This window comes from Mesocricetus auratus, unplaced genomic scaffold, assembly GCF_017639785.1.
Source record: "Mesocricetus auratus isolate SY011 unplaced genomic scaffold, BCM_Maur_2.0 Super-Scaffold_100007, whole genome shotgun sequence".
Lineage (NCBI taxonomy): Eukaryota > Metazoa > Chordata > Mammalia > Rodentia > Cricetidae > Mesocricetus > Mesocricetus auratus.
In genome coordinates, this window is record NW_024429191.1 from 38,041,401 (window position 1) to 38,059,870 (window position 18,470).

Here is an 18,470-nt window from a genome sequence, read left to right on the forward strand (position 1 = left end):
AAATGAGTATGTGGTTCCAGCTCCCATATGGCAGTTCAAAACAGAAATGCAATTACTGTGACAACCAGCAAGTCCAATTCTAAACATATAAATAAAGGATTTCAGGCCAATGTGCCAGAGATTCCTCCGCTGCTATAGTTATTGCAGCCCTATCCATAGGGGTCAAGGTGTTAAAATTACTTGTGTTCATCCACAGGTATATGAAAAGGAAACGTGAATGTCCACAATGGAATGCATCTCAAAAAAATAGCAAAACCTTGTCACTCTGGACGACATAGATTAACCTGAAGGGCGTCATGCTAAATGGAATAACCAGGCAGAGAAAGAAACATACTTAATGATGTCGTAGGGTTAAGTAGGAAGAGTCTTAAGTTACAGCATCACAGACTAAAGTTCTAAGTAGAATCCACCAGTCAGCCTTTGTTCCGTTAACGATTGGTACGGTTTACTGTCACTCAAGATATTCTATCCAATCATAGCCGAGACCCTGGATCTGTCCAATCAAACCCACGCTCCGAGGTGGGGCATACTTTCCAGATCTGTCTCCGGCTCCGCCATGTTGCTTCCGGTTTCGGCGGAGGCGAGGTTGGTGTCTGTTTGTTTGGCCCTACGTTCTAGCCACAGAGAAGCTGACATTTGCCACCAAGGTGAGTGCAGCCTATGGGGAACCCGCGGGAGCTGGCTGGGGTCGGTCGTCAGCTCTTCGACTGTTCCGGGTGCAGATGGCGCTGGGCTGGGAACCTGTGCGGGGTTGAGCCCACCGCCTCTTCCCCCCAGCCCCACCCCCCTATTCCGGAAGCTGTGCTCAGCCTGGCCAGGGCCGCGCAAGTGGACCCTGCTCCTGAGGCGTCTCCTGCGGCTCCTGGGCGTAATCCTTCCTCCACCAGGTTGTCTAGTGAGTGTGTTCCCACGCTGCAGTTCAAAAGGACTTTGCAGACTGTCCTTGTAATGTTTCATTGTGAGGGCTTCACTAGAGAGGACGGCATTGAGGAGTCGAACCCTTGACCAATTAGTGAGGGAAAAGCTGGTGGAGAGGGTGTTGAGAGGGAAGCGATGGCTGGAATCCTAGGTGAGGGAGCCTGTGACTTTGGAGTGTTACCAGAGACTTAGCTATCACTGCCTTCCTGTTTCATTGCCAAGGGCATCTCTATTTCACAGTGACAGTAGAGACCTGTTGTGTCTGAAGGGAAAAGCTATGGCACGGCAATAGTTCGCGGAGAAGAAGAGCTGTCTTATTGTGGTTCCTTTGGACCCACACTCAGAACTGTGACTTCCTGGAGCCTATGGTAGTTTATCTCTAGTGTTCTGAAAACCCTTAATACTCCTTTTTTTTTTTTAACGGTGTAGAAGTGGTATGTAGGGACACAAAGTTATCATCTCAGCCAGTTCCCCCAGGAAAACTCATTTATTGTAGCTAAACTGGCCAGAACAAGTGAATTTAGGCCTGAGTGCAGAGAGACATGCCAAAGTCCTCTCAAGACTACACTCAGTGTTCAGTTTTGCTGGTGTAGTCTTGAGAGGACACCATCTAGATCAGATGAGACATGCTTTGTGTGAAATTTAAATATGTGAAACAAGACATGTGCTAATAGGACAGTTCTGTGTGGTACATTTTATTGCTCTACTAAATTGACAGGAAACTAAGTAATATTGTCTAAGTAGCATTCTGTAATTTCTCTGACTCAATAATGTTCATTAAACACCTAACCTTAAAACATTAAATCACTTCAGAATAACATAGTTATTAAGCAAGCAGCAGATATTTCCATTAGCCTATGTATAATTGAATGATGAATCTTTACCATTTAATAAAATGACTGGTGTTCCTTCAGCAAAATCTGTTGTGGCAGTTGTCATGTATAACACACTATTTCTACACAAGGAGACATTTTTGTTGTCATGTAGCTTTCTTCCTGTTTTTGTGAATTAAGATCTGAAAGCAAGGCATATCTAGTGAGTTAATTTCTGTTAACCTTCTCTTCTAGTTGTGATTGTGCAATCCTCTCATGTCTCAAAGAGTTAGGACAATGGACACATCTGAGGTAAGTTTATAGTTAGCCTCACCTTGTTTTTTGTTGTATTTTAAGACTTTTGAAAATCAGAATGGAAGAATAAACTTATGTAAGATAGACTTATGCAGATGATAGCATTGGATGTGTTGTTGGTTCTTTGTTTTTGAGACAGATAGCTATTCTGGGACTTACTATGTAGAACAGTCTGGCCTTGAACTAACCTGCCTCTGCCTCCCAAGTGCTGGGATTAAAGGTGTGCACCTCCACCATCTAGCAATATAAGGACTTTTGTAGAGTGATCACATTCAAATTGGTCTCCGGTTTTCCTTATATGGTCTGTTTGTTGTAGGGTTTGGATTGACTCAGAAAGTGCCAACTTCTCTTGTCCTTTGAAGTCCAAACAAGCTTCATGAACACATGCCTGATGGGACAGAGCTTCATCTCCCAGGCTTGAGATGAACACAGCACTCAACAGTGTCAGTTCACAAGTGTTCAAACAAAGATCGATTCACAGAGGTTTTCTTTGTTGGCTAAAGTTGTATAGTTCCAGACAACTTTTGGAAGACCCCACTTATGTTAGATGAGACCTAGAATGTATGAAGACAATGTACTGTGTGTCCTTCATTTCTCTCCCATGATTTCTCTGCTTGTGTGTACATGTAGATGATAACAATATCCAAACATATGTTTCTAGTAATAATTTGCCTTTACCATTTGCGTTTTTACTCCTATTCACTGTACCCTTGGTTCCGATTCTCAGCCTTTCATCACAATCAAATGGAAACAGTGTTCTCTGCCAGCTGCCTTACTTACATCTGCTGCCATGCTGCAGAGTTCTTCCCATCATCTTCACTGGGAAGGTCTTCATCTCAGTTCTGATGCTGATGATGCTTTCTTAGCTATTTTCTGAGTTCTTTTTCTCCTTATCGTAGCTTATCCTTTTCTTCTGCTCGTTCCTTTCTCATTCCTCCTTAGAGGACTTCTGTGACCCAGCTCTTTGGTTTGAGTTTAGTGACTATTTCTTGGTAGCATGGACCACTTGTTTAGCTTTCAAATCATAAGTTTAACCCTGTGTTGATAAACAAGGGCACATCAAACTCTTTGTCAAAATAGAAGTCATATCCTCCTATTTTTCCTTGTATATGGTACTGAATACCAGTCTACCTTGTGGCCTTGAGAGTATGCTGAAAAAAGGGAATTTTTTCTTTCTTTCTTTTTCTGGACCCTTCTTTTTATTCCCTCCACTTCCTTTCCCCTCCTTTGCTCCCCAAGGTCTAATGTTATGAGTTACAGTTCCTGCTAACTTTGTTGTTCATTCTTGTTCCAGTGGCAGCATGCGATGCTGTAGATGGTGAGGAAGTGTGGTTGTCTAAAGACAAGTAGATTCTTTCCTGCTCTCATTGGAACTGTCCATCTCTGCTAGGCTGGAAGGGTTAGTTCCTCAGTGGTGATGCCTGAGTGCTGATGAGCTGTACTTCTAGCAAGTGGGTGTGGTGAAGGCCTTGAGAGTAAGTGGAGAAAACAGAAGTTAGTGGGGGAGGGGGAATACCATTTGTGTATGAGCCATGTGAAAGTCACACAGAGCATAAGTAAAAATGGGAGCACACATCTGAATAATGTACATACCTTGCTTATCTATTTCATGTTAATACTTCAATCTAGTTTGTAGATCATACAAAGTATAATCCTTGATCAAAAATGTCTTGACATAATTTTTAAATGCAGGAAACAGGACCAGCTAGATTGAAGTCCCTACGGGGTTAAGGCAGGACTCTCTACAAAGACTATACAGCTTGCCTGATGTTTCCCATAGACAGAAACTAGAGTGTAGGAATCTGCAGGTAAAGATGAGAAGAGTACCCTGCTCTCTGACCTTAACTGGCCTACACAGTGTCTCAGGTTCATGGTCAGTAGATTAGAAGGAACACTGGATTCAAAAATTGAGGCCAAGGACATTTAGAGAACAATAATGTTGGCATATTATCTGGATGGTAGAAAGAAATAAAGGCATTTGTGTCTTCTGTCAAACTTCATCAGAAATGATCTAAGTAGAAGTCTTTACAAGTAAAATACTTAGCACTAGGAACTTTTACTATAGGATCTATGTGACTGTTTTTGGCCTGGAACTTGCTCTGTAAACCATGCTGGTCTTGAACTCACAGACCACCTGCCTGTGTTTCCCAAGTGCTGGCCTTAAAGGTGTGTACCACCACCCCCAGCCACTAGGACCATTGTTTTGTTTCTGTTCCCATAGCCACATGCCCTACTAGCCTAACTGTCTTATATTGACTAGGAGCAGTACTTCTACCAAAGGCCACAACCATGAGTCTATTCAGCTGGAGGGACTGATTTTATCACAAGCCTTTTCTTCTTATGACTCTAAGGCATAGGTGGAAAAGGTGCTAGTGATAGTTTTCCTGAGGAATCTAGATTACCAAGGGAAAATCGAGCCAGTCTACAATGGAGATAAGGGAAGATGTTAATACTTTTGTTTTGCTGTGACCAAATAAATACCTGAAAGAAACCACTTAGGGGAGGAAAGATTTATTTTGGCTCATTGTTTCAGAGGTTATCAGTCCATCATGGCAGTGATGGCAGGTTGGAGTGGCTCCATCAGTGGAGGTGAAAGTGTGAAGAGGAGCAGCTGTTCACACCATGGCAGACCTGGAACCTGAGAGAGAAGTGGGAACCAGGGGCAGGTATAACCGTCGAAGACACCCCATTTCTAGTCTACTCCCAACAGCCAGACCCTACCACCTAAACCCTCTACAGCCTTCAAAGTAGCACTGCACATTTTGGATCACATGCCCAAAACAGTGAGCCTGTAGGGAATATTCCATATTCGAAGCATGAAAGGAAGAGTATGCCTAGCATATAGGAGATCACTAAGGGCATCTCTTAGTGTAACTATGCCCTCTTGTAGCCAAAACAACCCCATCAAACAGAACTTCAAATAGTCTAAACACTTCAGTTATGACTGTGTGGGTCAGCTCTTCTAGTAGAGAAACAAGGCCTGCTGAGACATTTGCTGAAGGCTGGGGAAATAGAGTGAGTACTACAATAAGATAGACAGCTCATACATACATACATACATACATACATACATACATACATACATACCCAGTTAAAGAAATGAAGACTAGTGATGTCAGTTATTTTGTTTTATAACAAATATGTTTATGTCTGAGGATGTAGCTGTGGTAGATCACTTTTCAGGAATGTTTTTGTGTATGTCTACATATATCAAGCAAATATTTTGGATGTTAATTTTTTTCTGTAATTTTTCTAAGGTGTAGCATTAGGAAGTAAACATTTTTAGAATTGACTGCATCTTTTTGTGGCTGCTATTTCTTTGTCTTGGGATCTAACATCAATGTTTATGACTTCAAATTTCTCGGCTTTTATTATTGTGTGTTTTTTGACTCTACTTCCTTTTAGAAAGATATTTCCTCACTAGAAATTAAAAGTAGAACAGTTCTGACCCAGAGTCAGTGTAAGCTGTAAACCTGGTTCGGTGTGCATATGTGAGTGTTCATCAGTGTTTGTTTGTGGCATTCCCTGGTCCATCCTCAGGACTGAATCTTCTCTAGCTGATGGCTGTCTCTGTTTCGATAAGCAACAACTTGAGCTTTGTGAAGTTACATAAGCAAGGTGTATATTAAATCTATGACCATGATAACTTCACAGAGCAGCCTCCTGGAGTTTGCTGCTCAGTGAGGAAAAGAGCAGAAAACCAAGTGCCAGCTTCAAAAGGTCATCAGAGGTGACATCATCTTCACTACAGTCTTGAGTCTTGGACAGGTGTGGTGGATGGCCTTAACCCTGAAGATTGAACACCTTCTTAGATGAGGCTCTGAATCTGTGCCCTGGTAGCTCCTGGTCATTACTCTCCAAGTTAAGGAACTTCTTACTCTGCTTCCCAGGAAGATTGGTCTTTGCCAATGATGAATGAAAGTCTTTCTGATGTAGTGTGCTCAGAGAACAAGGACCCCTTTCCCTCTCTTTCTCATTCACAAGTCTGGATGCTGTTTTTTGTCTAAATCAGGTACTAGGCACTAGCTTAAAAAGGTAATCAGAGATGACAAATCACTTCTGCAGATATTTCCATACACAGTGTCAGCTAGTCCTGACTGAGTTGAAGTGAAGTAGGAATGGAGGTATATGTTCTGTTCTGGGTCTATACATACCACCTTAATTTGACTGTGTTCCAAAAGACATTAGGAAACAAGTTATCATGGGAAAACGGTTGTTTACAGGTTAGCAAAACCACAGGGGGAAAAAAAAATCTATTGTTTCCTTCTCACAAATCGTCCCCCTTCTCTCATGTCACATAGTTAACACATCAGTTCCTATATAATGGCTTTTATAGAAAGCTTGGAAACAAGCTGGTCTTTTTATCAAAGACAAGGAAATTAATGAAAATGCTATTCTGTATTTTCTGTTGCTGCTTTGTGTTTCCTTCTCTGATGAGTTCCCAGTTCCTTGCTTCCTCTTTTGTCTGCCTGTCCTCCAGCTCTTGGTCCCTGTGCCTCAACCTTCCATAGGAGTGGGATCTGTGGGCCTTACCACATTGCATATCTTTGGTTCTGTGTTCCTAGTGCTCTGTTTCCCAGTGTGGAAATTGTTAAGTGAAGGAAATTGTAGAGTCTCTGCCTTAAGACCTTCCCCTGTCTCCTCATGGGATGACTTTCAAAATGTCAAGCCTTGCTTATATATTGCCTTATGGGATGCTAGTGATATTTATTTTGTTGGATCTCTCAGTTCTAAGTTTTGGAAGGGCATATGTGGGTGCCTATGACTGTACTTTATAAATGATGCACAGCCAACATTGACTACTTAGATTTGTAATTGTTGGAGTCAGAGGTATTTAAGTGGGGAACCAAAGGATTATCAATTGCTTACAGTTGTTTTCTGCCTTTTGTCTCTCATCATTACTAAATTAGTATGTTTGTAAGACATTTTATAGACAATTTTTCTTCCATGATAAGAAAACTTGTATGTATATCTTGTGTAAACGATGCTTGTGGAGAGGAATGACCTCCTGTGTTCCTGTCTCTGACTCGAGATTGAAGGTGGCTTGGACTGAGGAAAGTTGTTTCATCACAGGGGTTGGTGACATTTGAGGATGTCTCTGTGGACTTCACCTGGGAGGAGTGGCAGAACCTGGATGATGCTCAGAGGAAGCTTTACAGGGACGTGATGCTGGAGACCTACAGCAGCCTGCTGTCCTTGAGTGAGTGAAAGTTCCCAGTAATCCTTTCAGAAGCTATTCCTTTCTGGTACTACAGGAACTACTTCCAGGGATTGTTTTTTATGCTAGTGATCAAACTGGGTCTTCTGCAGTATAGGTAATTACCAAGCCCTGAGCTTTTTCCCGGGCTGTATTTTTTTTTAAGATTTGTTTTATTATTTTTTATATGAGTATTTTACCTCCATGTATGTGTGTGCACCATGTGCATGCAGTGCCCACGGAGGTCAGAAAGAACATTGGAGCCCCCAGAACTGGAATTACAGACAGTCATTAGCAGCCATGTGTTTGTTGGGAATCAAACTTAGATCCTCTGCAAGAGTAGCAAGTATTCTTAATTGCTGAGCCATTTCTCCAGGCTACTATTTGGGGTTTTTTTTTAATGTTTGTTTGTTTTTTGAGTAGGGTCTCAACATAGCCCTGGCTATCCTGGAACTCACTATGTAGACCAGGCTGTCCTGGGCTACATGGAGAAAACTTGTCTTGAAAAAACAAAATACAAAAGATCTATCTCTGTAGATTTTTCCTCAAAATTCAGTGCTAAAGTTATATAAAAGGAAGGAAGGAAGGAAGGAAGGAAGGAAGGAAGGAAGGAAGGAAGGAAGGAAGGAAGGAAAAGGCTGTGCATTGGTGGCACACGTCTTTAATCCCAGCACTCGGGAGGCAGAAGCAGATGATCTCTGTGAGTTCGAGACCAGCCTGGTCTACTGAGCGAGTTCCAGGACAGCCTCCAAAGCAACACAGAGAAACCCTGTCTGAAAAAAAAAAAAGTGCCACATGCTGATTCTCATGATTAGAGTTCTTTGTTTTGTAGGGTTCTTTTAATGATATTTTTAATAATATGTGTCCATGTGTACATGTATGTGAATATAGTGTTCACAGAGGATGCAAGAGGAAGGTATATCCTCTGGAGTTTACAGTTGTTTGTGAGCGACCTGATGTTAGTGCTTGGAACTGGACTCTGGACCTCTGCAGGAGAAGCATTCGTTCTTCACTACTGAGCCATCTCTCCAGTCCTGTTTGGACTTTTCATAGTTGACTGTAGTACACCTTGGGGATTGATCTGTTTTGGTTGACTCTGTGGATGTTCTTAAAACTCGCATAAAATGTTCTCATTGGTCCTGTCACTGCCCAATGCCCATAATAATGTATATGTTGATTTTGTGTATGTGAGTTTTACCTGCATGTATGCCTGTGCACAACATGAATATAGTGCCTTCAGAAGCCAGAAGAGGACATCTGGTCCCCTGGGACTGAAGATTGAGGCAGTTGTGACCCTCTATTTGGGTTCTGGGAATTAAACCCAAGTCATCTGCATGAGCAGCCAGTGTTCTTAACCTCCAAGCCATCTTTCCAGCCCAAATTATAGTCATTATTTAATCTACCTGACTTAGCAGTGAGCCAAAACTTGTACAATATTTCCTTTTAATAGACCAGTGTGATACAATATTTCCTTTTAATAGACCAGTGTGATCCCAAACCTGAGTTGATCCTGAAGTTGGAACAAGAAGCTGGGCCATGGAAGGAAGAAGATATCCCAAACCAGAGCCTCCCAGGTCAGTGAATGTGCCCTGACAGGGCTGCCAGGTTGAGGAAGGTCATCATTCTTCCCATGATCCAAACTTGAGAATGAGTGTTCTTACTCATCCAACAGTCAGTATGTACAGTCTGCCAGGGAGGCTCTTCGTGTAAGTGCATATGGCCCAAGTAGTCCCACGAAGGCTGTCCCAACAGAAAGATAAGGTAGGTGTTCAGTCAGGTCAGTGAGACTGGATGTCTCAACAGTACCGTTTTGTGCTGGAGCCTCTGAGGATTCCTAAAGAGCTTCTGTCTTCAGTATGCATTGGAATCCTGAAGAGGGTCTAAAACCAGTGAAGGAATGCCTCAACAGCAAGATAGATACACTTGCCAGTGAGAGCAAGGGCAAGCAGGCAAAAAGCAAAAGCTTCCTTCTTCCATGACCTTTTATATGGGCTGCCATCAGACTGTTTGGCTGAGATTTAAAGTGGGCCTTCTGTCAAATGATACAATCCAGAAAATCCCTCCCTCACAGGTGTGTACAGCTGCTTGGGTTTTAGGTGATTCCAGATGTAGTCAAGTCGACAACCAAGATTAGCCATCATACCACTTTAGTTATTTTTGCCATGTATTATCTTGGGCTTAGCAAATTCCGTTCAAGCCTTCACATATCAATTCATTCCCCCTTTCTAGTTTCTGTAGTATATTTTCTTAGGTGAAAAAAAATTCTGTTCAACCTGTGGTTGTTCTTAGACATATATATTTGTTGGATATTTTATTTATGTTCTTACTTGTTCTTTCCTCATTTTTATAGTCTGATTTGACCATTTATTCATGTATTTATCACTTGTTATTTGTTCCCTCTTGTACACTTGTTTGTTATTCTGGAACAAACAGGCTAAAGAGCTCTCTTGTGTTGAGAAATAGAAATTTTGGCATTTTAAAAAAATCATCACCCCTTCCCCAAAATCTTCCCTCAATGAAAGAAGAAAAAAAAAGATAATTAAGGTCTAAAGAACATGCAATTTTAAGATTATCACTTTCTTTTGACTTAATTTTAGACTGCTGATGTATAGTTGGACAAAATATGCAATGTATAGTTGGACAAAAACTCTCAGGAGTGCTTATTATTTTATTAAGAATCCAATTTTGATGTTATTAGTTTAAAACTAATACTAAAAACAGTTCTTTAGGCAGCTCACCAAGGGTTGATAGAATATGAGAAAAGATGCTGGAAATGAAATCATGTATATGATGATAGCAGCATCTGTGAATCTAAGAGGCACCTAGGACAGATTCTAGGATGGGATACATCTAGAGCTTAGTGTGACATCAAGGAGACCTTGGACTGGAAGGTCAAATGATCCACAGATTGCTTGTTTCTGGGCTCATCTTTGTGAAGGGTTGTACTAAGTAATTAGCCTTCCACTTTTTGCTTTGTGAAAATCACTCTGATTTGATACGTGCAGTTAATTTGTTCAGGAAATTCCTTTTTTTTTTTCTTTTTCTTTCTTTTTTTTTTCTTTCTTTCTTTCTTTCTTTTTTTTTTTTTTTTTTTTTTTTTTAGTTTAACATAGTCAAAATGCCAAAGCATAAATAAAGGCATGGAGAAGTATGATTTTATGGGTCAGCATGTCTGTGTTCACATGGATAGGAAAGTGTCAGTTATTCATGTCAAACCTGTGTAATTTCCAGTATTGTGAGTACACCTTGGCTTAGAGAACTAAATGTTTGCAGATTTCCGTATGAGTTATATTCAATTTAGATTAAATTAGGAATATTAAGAATCTATTCTTCTAACTGGATGTTGGTAGTGCATGCCTTTAATGCCAGTACTCGGGAGGCAGAGACAGGCAGATCTCTGTGAGTTCGAGACCAGCCTGGTCTACTGAGTGAGTTCCAGGACAGCCTCCAAAGCAATACAGAGAAACCCTGTCTCGAAAAAAAAAAAAAGAAAGGGAAAAAAAGAAAAGAAAAGAGAAAAAGCAATTGTCATCTAAACTATTCAAATGTTACTGGGCAAGGAACTCAGCACCTGCTATGTTCATACACAAAAAATCTATTCTTCTGTATATGGAGGAAAGTTATTAGTATTTGAAAAACACTGGAAGTATCTGCACTATTCCATCAAGAAATTCTTTCTTAGGTAACAGACAAGTGTACTAAAGTTGATCTGTATATGTACTAACCAGAAAGTCTTTCCTTTTTTATTTCTTCTAGATATGCAGCATGTGAATGACCCAAATGAGATCATCCAGGACAATCGACAGATACGTGGATGCAATCTGGTAATTGCCAAGAGCAGCACATCAGCTGAGGAGAGGGCTAAAGCAGGAAAAACACTTACTAGCTCAAACTGTGTTTTAAGGCTGGCTGTAAAGAGTGGCGTGTCTTCTGGAGTGAGACCTGGGGCACTTAATATGTGGGGTAATGCGCTTCTCCCTAGTGAGCCCAGTAAGATGCAGGCTGTAGAGGAATTTGATCTTCCTAATGTAACCAGGATGTCCCCCAAACTTCCTGAGCCTCTTAGTCTATATCACAGTACTAAATGTAAAGAACAGCATTTCCAGTATTGTGGGCACGGTGAAGCTTTTCACACAAAGACAGTGTGGTTACAGGATGCATTTCCTATCAGAGATCCCTCCAGTAAGTTGAGGAACTACAGGAAAGGATTAGAAAAGTTAGCTTTTCTTACCCAAGGGGGGATCCAGGTACAAGAGCAAACTTATGAATGTAAAGTATGTGGAAAATTGTTCTATAAAAATTGTCATCTCACACAACACTTAAAAGCACACAAAGAAAAGAGATGTTATAAAGGTAATGATTGTGAGCCAGTATTCAATATACAATCAAACCTCCCAAAACATCAGTGTTTGGATGTGAGAGAAGAGCCTTATACATGTAATGAAGATGAGAAGTACACTTGTCAGAAATCAGAAAAAAGTGTTCAGCAGAGAATCATGGAGGATAGAAGGAATGTGTATGGGAAAACTGTATGCTCAAAATTAAATCACAGTGCTCAACAGAGTCCTCACAAAAATGAGAAATCCCATGAGTACAGTATATCCGGAAAAACAATTAGTAAGTCAGACCTCCAACTTGAGACACCACACAGATATGAGAAAGCCTATGAATGTAATACATGTGGGAAAACCTTTAACCATACATCACGTGTCTACTCACATTCAAGAGCTCACACAGCTGAGAAACCCTACGAATGTAAAGACTGTCAGCAGACAAAACTCATTGTGAATCAGCAAACTCACACGCAAGAAAAGCGCTACGTATGTAATGTATGTGGGAAAGCCTTTTACAAAAGAGCCCACTTAAATGCACATCAGAGAACTCACACAGGTGAGAAGCCATATGACTGCAAGGAATGTGGGAAAACCTTTAGGCTGAAGTCATTTCTTGTTGTACATCAGAGAATTCACACAGGTGAAAAGCCCTTTGCATGTAATACATGTGGGAAAAGTTTCAAGCAGAGGACAAGTCTCTACACACACATAAGAATTCACACAGGTGAGAAACCCTATGAATGTAAAGAATGTAGGAAGTCATTTATTCTTAAGTCATATCTCACTGTACATCAGAGAACGCATTCGGGTGAGAAGCCCTATGAGTGTGATGTATGTGGAAAAGCCTTTAAGCAGAATTCCCACCTTCATGCACATAAGAGAACTCACACGAGTGAGAAACCCTATGAGTGTATTGTGTGTGGCAAAAGTTATAAGCAGAGTCCCAGCCTCTACACACATAAGAAAATTCATACAAGTGAGAAGCCCTATGAATGTAGACAGTGCAGAAAATCATTTAGTTTGAAGTTCCATCTCACCAGACATCAGAGGACTCACTCAGGTGAAAAGCACTATCAGTGAGAGGTGTGTGGATGAGCCTTCAGCAGAGCTCACACCTGTGTACATCAGAACTCACCCAGGTGAGAAATCCTATGACTTGGAAGAATGGAGAACAAATCACTGCCACTAGTCTTCTCCGTGTTTATTAGGAACTTAGTGGTGAGAAACTCCATCAGTCTTGTGTATGTGGAAAGACCTTCTGCCGGATGTCAAGCTGGTACATCAGAGAACTCATGCAGGTGACAGACTTTTATAATTAAAAACTAAGAAAATATTCCAGCCAAAGATACATCAGAGAACTCACAAACATGAGAACCTTAAGAGCATATAAATGTACAAAATATCAACCATAAGATACAACTCATTGTTCATTAAAACACAGACAGATAGTGAAATGTTGAAAAACCTTTCTCCAGATATCATATCTCAGCAGTCATTAGGTAATTTATACCCTATAAGGAAACCCTATGAATGTAGAAAATCCTTCAACCATAGCTCATTCTTGACTGCTTACCAAAGAAGACACATGGGGACATCTCCATGAATGTTGTGCAGAAAACACTTACTCAAGACAAACCTCTGTGTCCACCTGAAAACTCAAAACTGAGAAACCCTGTGACTATAAATACTGTAGGAAATATTTCAACCATAAGCCATCTGTTGCTGTACATGCAAGAAGTCACATAGGTGAGTAACCCTAAACACATAGCTGAATATAATGTAAGCAGAGAACCCTTTAAGAGATGCCAAGTCACTTTGCATTAAAAAACTTGCAGTACTGAGGAACCCAAGAGTAACTACAGGGAAATGCCTTTTCACTAGGTAGACCTCTCTAAACATCAGTGACTCTGGTAGGAAGCACATGAGTCATGTATGTGGGAAACTCTTTTACTAGCTGTCAGACCTTCACTCACACAGAAGTAATCACCATATGTATCTGAAAAAGCCACATAATATAAATAATGTAAATCAGACCTCAGGAAACATTCGAACTAGCACAGAGGGGACACTGTAAAGTAGGTAATAATGTGGGCAGTGTTTCTAAGAAGTCACTCAGCAGGAATTCATCCCATAGAGTTCTTAGTTCCAGGAAGCAGACGCCCCAAGATTTATTTTCTTTGCTGTACTCATCAGCCTGTGATTTGCAGTCCATTTCTGTTTCTGAGACCTCTTACTAAGCTCTTTAGTGGGATGTAAATGCGTGTGTTCTATTTATTTCTATCCCACTGTCCCCCAAAGTCTTACAACAAACTCCACCTGGGTGCCCATCCACAGCTGGCCTGAAGCACAGATAATGTCTAGCATGTTTGGGAGCCATGTGTAGAAAGGCACTGTGGCTTAGGAATGTGTGTTGTCCAGAGAGCTGTGAACCACCTGCATGTTTCTACCATCTGTAGTGTATGGAAGGGAGATCTGCACAATCTGTAATAATGCAGACCCACGGCTATTGATTCACTGTAAGAGGTGGGGGAGACAACTAGATTGTCATTTTAGAAGACTATCAGGAGAGACCTGGTTGCCACTCATCATTCTCATGCTGCTTGTGGGGAAGAAGAAATCCTGATAAAAATTCCCGTAAACACCAGGTGTGTTTCTGGTATGGATCTTCCATTAAACAGATCATTGAGTGCACATTTCTTTTATGTGTGAAACCTTTCAAGAAAATTTCAAAAATCCTTGACCAAGGAAAATTATCACTATGGAGTCTGTACATTAATTTTTCTTGGAGAAAAACTTTAAATCTCATATTCCAGGTTTTTTTTCAGAATCTGCATGCCAGGAGATGAATATTGGTAATACTGCCTATCAGTGGGCATCAGTTTCTGTCTGGGGACATTTGTGATGTTCTAACTAGATTCTGGGAGAGGCCAGTGGCATATACAGGGATATAGCTGGACAGCCTACAGTATGTTGGATAGTACAGTCATGTATGTATGGTTCATGGATATGAGTTTGTCATATCAACCATGATGAAACTAAGCAGAAGGGACTCTCCATGACTTTGTGTAATGTGATGCAGTGTACATTGATTAATGTAGTAACATGCTGCAATGTATATTGATACTTCCTGCATTTGATGCCATTCTGGCCTCTATATCTTCCTAGCCTCAGACATTGTATTATATACTTTATTAGTCTTGTGTCATCTAGATGTGTATGACAGTTGTTATTGGCTCAAGTAAATAAAGGTATTCTTTTCCTAACATGGTGTCTTGGAGTGGGCCTGTGTGTCTGATAGGGAAAGTATTTACAGTGAAAAGCACAAAAAGGAACGTTTGTTCACAGCTGGTATGTGAGTTGATTTTGAACTGTTATGAACTGTAGTGCTCACCCCTACATACACACCCTGGGGGGGGTAATTTCCCCTGTGTTCCTCTTTCTCACACTTTTAAATGGGGCTTCAGCATAGGTTAGTTTGTGCACCAAATTCTCTGTAACTAAGATTCTTTAATTTCCATTAAAATGTAGAACCTGTCTCAATGTGATGTGCTGAAATTAAAGTACTTGCTATATAATCTGAAATGTGATGAAAGATACATCCTCTAAGTTGGACATGGGTGGTGTGACACACACCTTTAGTCCCAGCATTTGGGAGGTAGAGGAAGTCAGATCTTTGTGAGGTCCAGGACAGCCAAGACTACTCAGTGAAACCCTATCTTGTAAAACAATAAATAAATGGAAGAAGGGGGGGGGCTACAAACCAACATAGCATTCATGCTTGTGGGAAATCCTGGCACTTTGGAGGCCTGTGTAAGAAGTCACTCCCAACCCATACACCTCCTACCTCACACATGCACGGACACACACATAGACACATTTGTACCCTAGACTCATTAGTTTGAGTTAAGCATCCCTGCCACCACTCCTGCCAGCCTCCCCAATAACAGACGTACTGTGATAGTCATCATAGGCAAATACTATTTTATGTGCAGACGTAAAGGAAAAATGGTGAGGCATGTAAGAGAGACAACATAGCCAAGTTAAAAATAATTGTTCCAGAGAATAGTAGATTACAGTTCAAATTAATATTTTAGATTTAAAGCAAAGTAGGTACTTACAGAGTATTGAAACTCACTTAAGGGGAGGGGACATTATACAGTATACATTTCTTAAGTGAAAGCCATGGTAGTTCTGCTTAAGCAGACATTTGGATATGTGGAAACCCAATGCCAGACAACCAGAGCCAAACAGGTGCCTTAAAGAGATTCCCATCCTGCCTGTCCAGCACCTATCAATCTTCAGCCAACCCAATCTGGTGCTGAAGGCCTGGAGGGTTCTTAAGGAACTGCTGGTCATCAGTCCACACCAAGAATTAAAAAAAAAAAACCTGGTTATAATAACAGTGAAGGAAGCAGCAGCAGCAAGATAGTTACAAAAGAAATACAAAAGAAACAGCTCTCATAGCATGGCAGACAAAGGTTTCTTCTGGAGCCAAATGTAAGTGACCATGGCTAAGCTTGTTTGTCAACTTGACTGTGTCTAGAATCAGCTAAAACAAGCTTCTGGACACACTTGTTTTCTTAATGTTTAAGACAGTTAAGAATAATTTTCTTAGATTAGACCTGAACTTTTACTCACCCTCTCTGGGATCTCCTGGACTGGGGACTGCAGCAAGTAAGACTCCTGGACAACTGAGTGACCAGGAGCCTGCTGAGAGAGCCAGTCTATTCCCGCCCCCAACTCAGGGCAGAGGGCAGAGGTGAGCTCCGGGCCCCCATCAAGGTCCCAACATCCTTCTGCTCGCCCTCTTTGGGATCTCCTGGACTGGGGACTGCAGCAAGCTCCACTCGTGTCTCTCCCACACCCCACCAGGACCCAGTGACCAGGAGACTGCTGAGAGAGCTGGTCTGCTCCTGCCCCAACTCAGGACAGAAGGCAGAGGGTAGAGGTCCCACCCACCAGGAGAGGGAGTGCCTCAGACCCATCTGCATCCACCGAGAGACCCTTCAGTGAATTGGACCTGCTTACACCCACCAGAAGAGAACCTTGGACCCATAACCACAGGAAAGGAAGAGACCCCACCTGTACCCACTGGAAGAAGGGATGGGAAGATGGCAATACAAGAACAAATTCAATGACAGAAAAACCAACATGACACTACCAGAGTCTAGGGACTGTACACCAGCAAGATCTAAACATCACAACACAGATGAAACAGAAGAGAACCACCTTAAAAATAACTTCATGAAGATGATAGAGACCCTAAAAGAAGAAATGAGAAAATCTTTTAAAGAAATGGAAGAAAAGACAAACAAAAAAATACAAACAGTGCAAGGTTTGAAAGCTGAAATAGAGACAATAAAAAAAAACAGTCTGAAGGAATGCTGGAATTAGAAAAGGTGGGTAAACGATCAGGAACTACAGATGCAAACATAACCAACAGAATACAGGAGTTAGAATAGAGAATCTCAGGCATTGTAGATTCACTAGAAGAAATAAGATTCATTGACCAAAGAAAATCTTAAGTCCAACAAATCCCTAACACAAAATATCCAGGAAATATGGGACACCGTGAAAAGACCAAATCTAAGAATAATAGGTATAGAAGAAGGTGAAGTAACCCAGCTCAGAGGTGCAGAAAACATATTCAACAAAATGATAGAAGATAACTTTCCCAACTTAAAGAAAGACATGCTAATGAAAGTACAAGAAGCCTACAGAACACCAAATAGAGTGGATCACAAAAGGAAGTCCCCTTGCCACATAATAATAAAAACTCCAAACATACAGAATAAAGAATATTAAGAGCAGCAAAGGCAAAAGGTTAAGTAACATATAAAGGCAAACCTATCAGAATCCACTGGACTTCTCCATGGAAACTCTGAGAGCCAGAAGGTCCTGGATAGATATTCTACCAACACTAAGAGACCACAGATGCCAGCCCAGACTACTATACCCAGCAAAGCTTTTAATCACTATAGATGGAGAAAACAAGATATTCCTCAACAAAACTAGACTTAAACTATACATATCCACTAATCCAGCCCTACAGAAAGTACTGGAAGGAAAACTTAATCTAAGGAAGGTAACTACGCTCACAAAAACATAGGCAATAGATAATCCAACTTTACCAAAAACCAAAAGAAAAAGTGGGTTAAGTCCACAAATAATAGCACCATCATAACAAATCAAAAACAACTCAATTAACACTCAATGGTCCTTAATCTCCCTCAATATTAATGGGCTCAATTCACCTATGAAAAGACACAGACTAACAGAATGGATATGAAGACAGAATCCATCCTTTTGCTGCATACAGGAAACATACCTCAACTTCAAAGACAGACATTACCTCAGAGTAAAAGGTTGGGATAAGATTTTCCAATCAAATGGATCCAAGAAACAAGCTGGTGTAGTTATCCTAGTATCGAATAAATTAGACTTCAAACTAAAATCAATCAAAAGAAATGAAGAAGGTCATTTCATATTCGTCACTGGAAAAATCCATCAGGATGAAGTCTCAATTTTGAAAATCTGTGCCCCAAATACAAAAGCGCCCACGTTCATAAAAGAAACATTACTAAAACTCAAATCACACAGTTATAGTGGGAGACTTCAACACCCCACTCTCACCATTATACAGGACCACCAGATAGGAACTTAACAAAGAAACAAAGTAATTAACAGAAGTTATGACCCAATTGGGTTTAACAGACATCTATAGAACATTCCACCCAAACACAAAAGAATATAACTTCTTCCCAGTGCCACATGGGACCTTCTCTAAAATCGACCACATACTTGGCAACATAGCAAACCTCAACAGGTACAAAAAAATTAGAATAACCCCCTGTATTTTATCAAACCACCATGCTTTAAAGTTAGAATTCAACA

The 18,470-nt window shown here is 40.8% G+C and overlaps 1 protein-coding gene across 2 annotated transcripts; it reads left to right on the forward strand.

Moving 5' to 3' along the window:
* Nucleotides 1–524: 524 nt before the first annotated feature.
* LOC101833046 (zinc finger protein 717) lies at nt 525–14,839 on the forward strand. 2 transcript variants are annotated; one of them, XM_040748717.1, is made up of 6 exons: nt 525–647; nt 1,986–2,042; nt 7,119–7,245; nt 8,724–8,816; nt 10,999–11,429; nt 12,351–14,839. In XM_040748717.1, the coding sequence occupies exons 2-6, from the start codon at nt 2,007–2,009 to the stop codon at nt 12,654–12,656; spliced, it is 993 nt and encodes a 330-aa protein (XP_040604651.1). In that variant the 5' UTR covers nt 525–647; nt 1,986–2,006; the 3' UTR covers nt 12,657–14,839. The 2 variants fall into 2 exon arrangements, with proteins under 2 accessions (XP_040604651.1, XP_012966981.1); XM_013111527.3 differs by having other exon boundaries at nt 10,999–14,839.
* The last annotated feature ends 3,631 nt before the right edge of the window (nt 14,840–18,470 follow it).

Bases quoted from the DNA above. Each gene is read 5' to 3' on its own strand.
- LOC101833046 (XM_013111527.3), top strand. From the start codon at position 2,007: ATGTCTCAAAGAGTTAGGACAATGGACACATCTGAG. The intron at 2,043-7,118 runs GTAAGTTTATAG...GTTTCATCACAG, and splicing joins GGACAATGGACACATCTGAG to GGGTTGGTGACATTTGAGGA. The intron at 7,246-8,723 runs GTGAGTGAAAGT...TCCTTTTAATAG, and splicing joins CAGCAGCCTGCTGTCCTTGA to ACCAGTGTGATCCCAAACCT.